A 7,787-nucleotide genomic window follows, 5' to 3' on the forward strand; every position below is an offset into this window, starting at 1 on the left:
TTTCTTTTTTAAATTTTTTAAATTAAAAAATTTTTCAAGAGTATTCTATTTATAGTTTCCTTTACGATTTTTATTCTATTTTTATCTCTTTTTTTTTAAAAAAAATTAAGAAATTTCTAAATTTATTTTTACAATTTTCAATTTTTTTTAAATTATAATTAATAATAAAAATTAATTATAATTAAACTATAAAGAATATCTACAAATAAAAAATTGAATTTGTTAAACAAAACAATCATTGAAGAGGACGTTCCATAACCATTCTATTTTCATCTCCTTTTTTAGTAAAATTTAAGCTACAAGGAGTACAATAATATTCATCAGGATTAACTCCTTTTTTCCAATCACTACTTTTCTTCCCACAAATACAACAAGTTTTTTCTTGAAGAGCAGCAATTCTAGCAGACCGTTCTTTTTCCAAAGCTTCATATTGAGCTTGTTGTTGTTGTTTAATTTTTGCTTCTAATTGAAGAATATGATCAGCACTATAATTGCTGAATGCTTGTTTTTGGAATTCATTAAATATATCCATTAATCTTTTTCTAAATGAAACTAATTCTTCATGTGTTAAATCTCTTGAATATAAAATTGTTAATATTTCTAATGATAATGTTTTTATTTTGGTTGGAAATTGTGGATTATCTTCAGCCATGTCTCTCGATATTTACTAGATGATTTTGATTTTAGAGTGCTTTTATACGACAACTCATAAAAATTTCACTTTTTTATCTTTTTTTGCTTCTATTAATAAAACTATTCGTTTTTAATATTTTTTTTATAGTTTAAAAAAACTATAATAAATTAATTCTTCACTTTTTTTATAAAAAAAAAAAAGGGTTTTGTTTCAAAATAAGAAAACAAAAATTAAAACAAAAAAAAAAGAAAAGAAAAGTTATTGGATTAGATTTTTTTATTTATCATTTTTGTTATATTTCATAGAGGAAGAGAGAAACTAATAATATTTAAAGTCATTAATAAAGAAAATAATTGATGAATAAATAAAATAAATTATTGGTATAAAAGATTGAGTTTTAACTAGATATATAGTTTAACAATACTATTAAAATTAAAAGAGAATAAAAAAACAATTTATGTTAGTAATATTTTAATCTTAACTAGTATTTGTTAATTGGAAAAGAAGTAGTAATGATACAGAAAGTACGTCCTATGAATTATAATGAATGGCCATTAGTTAGTATGTGGATATCTGTAAGTGACTTATTTGAAGATATTGATATTAATAAATTTAAAAGAAATTTACCTCATGTACTTAAACAATATACTCCTTTTAAACTCTTTGCAAAACTAGAAAAGGTTGATATAAATGATCAAATGGACATTAAAAAAACTCCATTTGGTTCAAAAGATGCTAATGAACAATATTGGTGGTATAAAGCAACTGATGAATGGTTAATTCAAAATGAAGAAGAATATTTAAAGGAAGTTCCTTTTGAAGATAAAAGAGAAATTCGTTTTTCAAATAAGAACCTTATGACAGCATCAGGTCTTTTATATTACATTGAATGGAGTCAAAAAGGAAATCTATTTAGAATAGAACTTTTTACTTCACATACTCTTTGTGATGGTAGAACAATATTTAATTGTTTTGATGTTATTAGAAGTGTAATTACTGAAGAAAAATGTACTTTTGAAGATGACCCACTTCTTGATTATGATGTTACTTCATATTATTCATTAACACAAGACCAATTAAATTCTATACCAGAAGCATGGCATTTAGAAGAAGGTAGATGGTATCCAGACACTGGATTTGATGATAATGAAAATATATGTCAAACAGTATCATATTGTTATAATAATGTAAATAAATTTTGTCACAAATATAAAGTTGGTGTTCAGTCTATTATCAATACTTGCCAAACACGTGCTTTTAAAAAATTTTATAATTTACCTGATAATACTGAAATAATTATTTGGTGTCCTACTGATACTAGACATTCTTCATTTGCAAATGATCCAATTAAAAAAAGACATTTTTATGTAAATAATGGTGGTAGTTTTATTAGAACAAAAGGATATGGTGATATGTTAAAAGATATTATTGAAGGAGATAAAGCAGTAAAAGAATATACAAAAAGATATGACTGTTGTTTAAATGTAATTAATCAAGCAAAAGGATTATTAGACCGTCTTCCTTCAGTCTTTAATAAATCTCTTATTGTATCTAATATTGGATCTATCAGAGAATTTGCTCATCCAGAATTTGCTCTTTATTACCTTTTTAATAAAGATACATATTGTATTAATATGTATTCATTCCATAATGATGAAACAATTTATTTCGTATATGCTAGACCAAGAAAAATAAATTCAGAGTTATTAGACTTAATGTTAAATGAACTTAATAACATTATGAAATTTATTAATTCAATGGTTGATTGATGAACATTTATTGTTTTTTTTTATTAAATTAAACCTTTCAGTTATACAGGCAATTTGATAATTAATATAATTAAATAAACTTTCAACATAAAATAATCAAAAGATATTTAATGAACTTTAAATATTAAAAAGTACTTCTTTAGTATGAATAAAATTGATGAAGAATATCAAAAAAAAAAATAAAATAAATAAATAACACAATTAATAAATTTATTTAGGATTTGTTTTTAAGAAAGAATTAATTGCTTCAGCAACATTTCTTTCACTAAGAAAGTTTTTTTGTGAAGGAAGAGGAGTAGTAAAATCTTCTAATGGAACAGGAACACCATTCCATATATATCCTTTGAGTGGGTCTATTTTCACTGAATCTTGAATTCGTTCATAGAAATCAATAACACTTGCCATAATATTATCGATACTATTGCAAATTACACCACTTAACGTTGGAGCAGGATAAATGTTAGTTTCACAAATAAAAAATGCATACTAATATAAAGTAAATAAGAAACTATATAAATAAGTGATATTAAATACTGATTAAACAAACTTTAATTGTTTCTTTCATTTCTTGGTTTTCAACTCTAACAATTAAATATATACTTTGTTTACCTTCTCGTTTATATTCAAATACTTTAAATGGATGAATTTTTTCTAATGAATATTCTTCAGGTGAAAGACGAATATCACCACCAGTTTGAGCAAAAAAATTAGTTTCACTAAAATAGAGAAATGCAGTTTCTTTATCAGGAAGTCCATTAGTAGGATAAAAGTCAGAAGGACTTTCAAACATAGTAAATTGAGGTTCTTCTCTTTGCATTCAATAAAATGAAAAATAAAGATTTTTTTTAAACAAAACAAACCTCATGGAATTAAGAAAAAAATGGTATTAAAAGAATAAAAATAAAATTAACTCAAGTAAATTAAGACAATCATTTTGTATGACCATCAATACTCTCTCGAATATCTTTTAAGAATTTCTTTAAATTACCTGCTTTAGCAGGAATTTGTTCTAAACTATCAGTAATATATTTACTAACATCTTTATATTTAGAATCAAATGTAATACCAGTATCAACAATACCACGAATTAAAGTATTCATAACTAATGCAATTTTTAATGCATATTTTTGTTCTGAATGTTCAACAATTACTTTCATCCATTCTTCAATATGTTTATTTAACATTTCAGCAATTTCTCCATAATTTGTTTTATTATTAGCTTTCTTTAATAAGAAATAACTGAAGTCTAATGCCACAATTCTTAAATACATATTTGATGTTTTCATAGCTCCAATAACACATACTTTAATAACATCAGTTCCTTGAAGTAATTCTGATCTTTTCATATTAACAACAACAGCCTTAAATGGTAAACATCGTTTCTTATTAAATTCTCTTTCAATTTGTGAAATGAAATACTTTTTAACTTCACCTGCAAGTAAAGCATATCCTTTTTCTACATATTTAATATAAAATCCTAATGCCCTTTGAGCAATAAGAGAAGTTTTTTGTTTAATAAGTAATTCACTAAAAATAATAAATTGTTCTTTCATATATTCATCAGTAATTTCTTTAGTAATTGGAGCGTGTTTACTAATTCCTTCACAGATTTTACATAATCGTTCATAAATTAATGAAAATCTTGATTTATTATAAAGATTACCTGCACCTTCAATAAGAAGTGGAATAAACTCAATAAATTCTTTATTATTACACTCTGCTTTACAAAAAGTTTCAAGTAAATCACAAACCCTAAATTGGAATTGGACCTGTCGTTGTTCTTTTGTTTCTTTTTTCTTTTTCTCCATTTCTTTCATCTTTTTATGAATTAAAATTTCTTCTTGTGCATCTTCATTTTCAAGTAAATCAAATACATCAATTTCTTTCTCTTCAAGGTCTTCATTTTTATTTTTTTCTTTTGGTTCTTCATTTTTATTATCTTTTTCATCATCTTCTTCAATAACTAAATTCTCTTCACAATTAATTACAGCGTCAATAACATTTTTAATACATTTTCCAATTGTCTTAAGTAATTCCTTCCATACTAAATTAACTAATCCTCTTATTTGACTTTCTGTTCTTCCTAATAATCCAATTAATACATCAATTAATACTTCTTTAGCTTCTTTATCATTTTCATTAGTTGCTAATGAAGATAATGCTTTCATAGTATCATTTAATACTTCAACACTTTCTTCATTTTCATTATCAATATCTAAAACAAGGAAATATAATAATAATTGGAACACTGGTTTCTTTTCATTTTTTTTAATAGCTTTTTCAAAATCTTTTGGTATTTTATTGTCTTCTTGTTGTTTTTTAAATTCATATAAAACAGTAAAATTACTTAACATTTCTGCTATATAATCTTTATTATGTGTTGTCATAGATAATTGAAGATATCTTTGAGTAGCACTTTCATTTTTAATTAATTTGTGAAGATATTCATGAGGATATTTATGTGCAATAGCATATAATAAAGTTAATATCTTATCATGTGTTTCTTTATTGATGTTAGGAGCTAATGCAATGTAAACTATCATTTCAAGTAGCCAAGTAATATTAGCTTTTTTATCAAAAAGAGTAATAATTAACTGAATAAATTTATCACTTTCTTCTGGTTCAAGAAGTTTAGATAAACGAGATATAGTTTTAACACCAGCTATTTGATCAAAATAAATACTTCCTCCATCTCCAATAAGATTTTTAATTATATCAAATGCATAATTAGTACTTTGTCCAATAACTGTTAATAAATGTGCTACAACTTTCTTTAATGGATGTCTTCTAACTAATGAAATTGCAAGTAACAATTTAACAAATTTGGGTTGTAAAACAATATTAATATCTTCTTGATTAAAGTCTTTAAAACATTGACTTAAGGCCATAAAGATTGAGTAACAAATACGTTCTCCTTTACTCATTGGAAGTAGAACTTCTTCCATTAATTTTTTAAATTGTTTTTCTTTACGAGAATATTGAATTAAATAATGTAATAATGGTACTTGAGAAGTACCACTTGTCTCACATGCTGTTTTAAGTGCTAAATGAATAGCACTAATACCATCTTCACTAAACAATCCTTTTTCAAAACATGATGGAATGGTAATTTTAATTTCAAGTGCACTTTGAAGACACACAAGACTAACATCAATTGGAAGAATAGACTCTTTAGTCACTTGTTTCATATGTTCATTTATAGAAGCAATAATAAGACTTTTAATATTTCCTTTTGAATTCTTAATTAATAAAATAAGTGCCTCAGTTGTTACTTCACAAAGATATGACTTCTTATTAGCAAGGAAAAATAAGGTTTTCATTATATATTCTACAGTTTCTGTTTCATTAACTCGTTGTGCTTTAATTAAAGCCAAACAAGTACATAATCTTCCAAAGAGTACATCTCTTAATGCTTGACGAGCATTACCAGTAGTAGTAAATGTGGATGTAGCAATATCTACAACAGAACTCTCTTGGATAGAGGGGAATGTTTGAAGAAGTAAAATTAAACATAATAAATTTCCATCACGAGCACAGTCGTGTGATGAACCTAAACTCTTAATTAATCTATTCAATGAATAAACCATAACTTCACTATGTTCACCATTTTTAATTTCACTCTCTGCTTTTTTAAGAATGGTGATAATTGATTGAGCAGCACTAATTCGAATTTGAGGATCAAGAGAAGCGAGTTCAATAAAATAGTCAGATGTTGTGGACATATCAATAATTCAATCTAGTTAGATTTAAAGATAACCACTTGTTAGGGTTAGTTAAATAACACAATAATAAAATAAATGTTATAAAAAAATAAATATTTTTATAAAAAAAAAACAAAAAATAGAAATAAAAGAAGAGATGAGGGGGTTTTAATTATGTTTTTTGAGAAGAGAGAACATGATTAGGGATTTGAACTGCTTTTTCTTAATGAGCGGTGTAAAAAGGAAGAGAGGCATAAGAAATGGAAAAAAGAAGATTGCTGCTCTTGAAATAAATCAGACAACAATAGATTGTTTTTTTGGCTCAAAAAGAAAAAAGAGAAAAAGTCGAGCGATAATAAATGTTGATAATGAAAAAGAAAAAACAAGAAGAACAGAAGATGTGTTAATTGGAAATTGGATATTAAAAAAGAAAAAAGAAGCACAAAATGGAGAAAGAATAAAAAAAAGATGTTGTGTATTATTAGAATATATTTCATTTGAATTAAAAAATATTTGTGGAGAATTAAATGTATTATGGAAAGAAACAACAATTGAAGAATTATGTCAAGAAACACAACGTGGACAATCAAAAGATGATCCAATTGATTTAGAAGAAATACAAATTACAGTTTATGAATTTGATATTGAAACAAAACAACAATTAAAAATGTTAACAACACAATTAAAATATTTAAGTCAAATATTTGTTATTAGAATGAATGAATTATTAATAACAGATATGACATTATTAATTTCAGAATGTGAGTTATTTATTCCAATGAAAGATGGAATTGAATATATGATGTTTAAACTTAACTCATCTATTAAAAAAGATAAAATAAATTTAAATAAACCTCAAATTAAAAAAATATTTGATATCTTTTCATTTATTAAAGAACCAATTTTTTATATAATTCAATGTTTATATCTTATTCAAAATGGACTTTGTCAATTCTGTCTTGACTCTGATATTATTCAACCTTTTCAATTAATTAAACGCTTTTATTCTAAAACTGCAAATGAACAAGAAATGTTAATATATTCTATTGGTAATGATGAACTTAAAGATTTGGTTTATTGGTATTGTTTATTTAATGAACCTCTTGACCGTCTTCATTATATTTATACAAATTTTTGTTATTCTGATATCTTTGATTCTATTAAACCAAGTTATAGAACTGATCTTATTAATGAATTAAAGGCAATGCATTCTATTATTCTTCCTATTTATTGTTCTTCTAATTCAGTAAAGAAATTACATTATATCTCTTCTAAACAATCTCAATTTAAAATGAACATTGATATTAAAGAAAAAATTAATAACATTTTACCTTCTTCCTCTAAAACATTTGTTTCAAGGAATCAGTTTATAGAAAATGTATTTCCTTTTATTCTTCAGATATTAATAAATTGTCAAATTAACTTTTCATCAAAAAATGATAAGTTTAGATTTAAACAACAATTTTTGGATCTTAAAGTTGATGGAAAGTCTTGGAGATTGCTCATTCAAAATAGTCCTTTTCAGTCAGTTGTTAACCAACTTACAGAAACTCGAAAAAAATTTATATTATCTTTTTTTGATTATTAATGTAATTGAATATGAGATTTCTTGTTTTGGGATTTAATTTCTCTTTTTTTATTTATAAATGGTAATCTCTGTAATTATTTTATTTTTAAAGTCCA

At 24.3% G+C, this 7,787-nt stretch overlaps 5 protein-coding genes across 5 annotated transcripts; 2 read left to right on the plus strand and 3 right to left on the minus strand.

Moving 5' to 3' along the window:
- Positions 1-235: 235 nt before the first annotated feature.
- Positions 236-652, minus strand: ENU1_124630 (hypothetical protein; the record flags this gene model as incomplete). Its single annotated transcript, XM_008859902.1, has 1 exon — positions 236-652. One exon carries the CDS (start codon positions 650-652, stop codon positions 236-238), a length of 417 nt encoding a protein of 138 aa, XP_008858124.1.
- A 494-nt stretch (positions 653-1,146) lies between these two features.
- Positions 1,147-2,403, plus strand: ENU1_124640 (hypothetical protein; the record flags this gene model as incomplete). The annotated part of the gene is made up of 1 exon (XM_008859903.1): positions 1,147-2,403. One exon carries the CDS (start codon positions 1,147-1,149, stop codon positions 2,401-2,403), a length of 1,257 nt encoding a protein of 418 aa, XP_008858125.1.
- Positions 2,404-2,613: 210 nt separating this feature from the next.
- ENU1_124650 (hypothetical protein) lies at positions 2,614-3,220 on the minus strand (the record flags this gene model as incomplete). The annotated part of the gene is made up of 2 exons (XM_008859904.1): positions 2,614-2,889; positions 2,951-3,220. 2 exons carry the CDS (start codon positions 3,218-3,220, stop codon positions 2,614-2,616), a joined length of 546 nt encoding a protein of 181 aa, XP_008858126.1.
- Positions 3,221-3,332: 112 nt separating this feature from the next.
- ENU1_124660 (hypothetical protein) lies at positions 3,333-6,125 on the minus strand (the record flags this gene model as incomplete). The annotated part of the gene is made up of 1 exon (XM_008859905.1): positions 3,333-6,125. The coding sequence occupies one exon, from the start codon at positions 6,123-6,125 to the stop codon at positions 3,333-3,335; it is 2,793 nt and encodes a 930-aa protein (XP_008858127.1).
- Positions 6,126-6,300: 175 nt separating this feature from the next.
- ENU1_124670 (hypothetical protein) lies at positions 6,301-7,692 on the plus strand (the record flags this gene model as incomplete). Its single annotated transcript, XM_008859906.1, has 1 exon — positions 6,301-7,692. The coding sequence occupies one exon, from the start codon at positions 6,301-6,303 to the stop codon at positions 7,690-7,692; it is 1,392 nt and encodes a 463-aa protein (XP_008858128.1).
- Between the last annotated feature and the right edge of the window lie 95 nt (positions 7,693-7,787).

This window comes from Entamoeba nuttalli (genome assembly GCF_000257125.1).
Source record: "Entamoeba nuttalli P19 unplaced genomic scaffold asmbl_5236, whole genome shotgun sequence".
NCBI classification, from domain to species: domain Eukaryota; phylum Evosea; order Mastigamoebida; family Endamoebidae; genus Entamoeba; species Entamoeba nuttalli.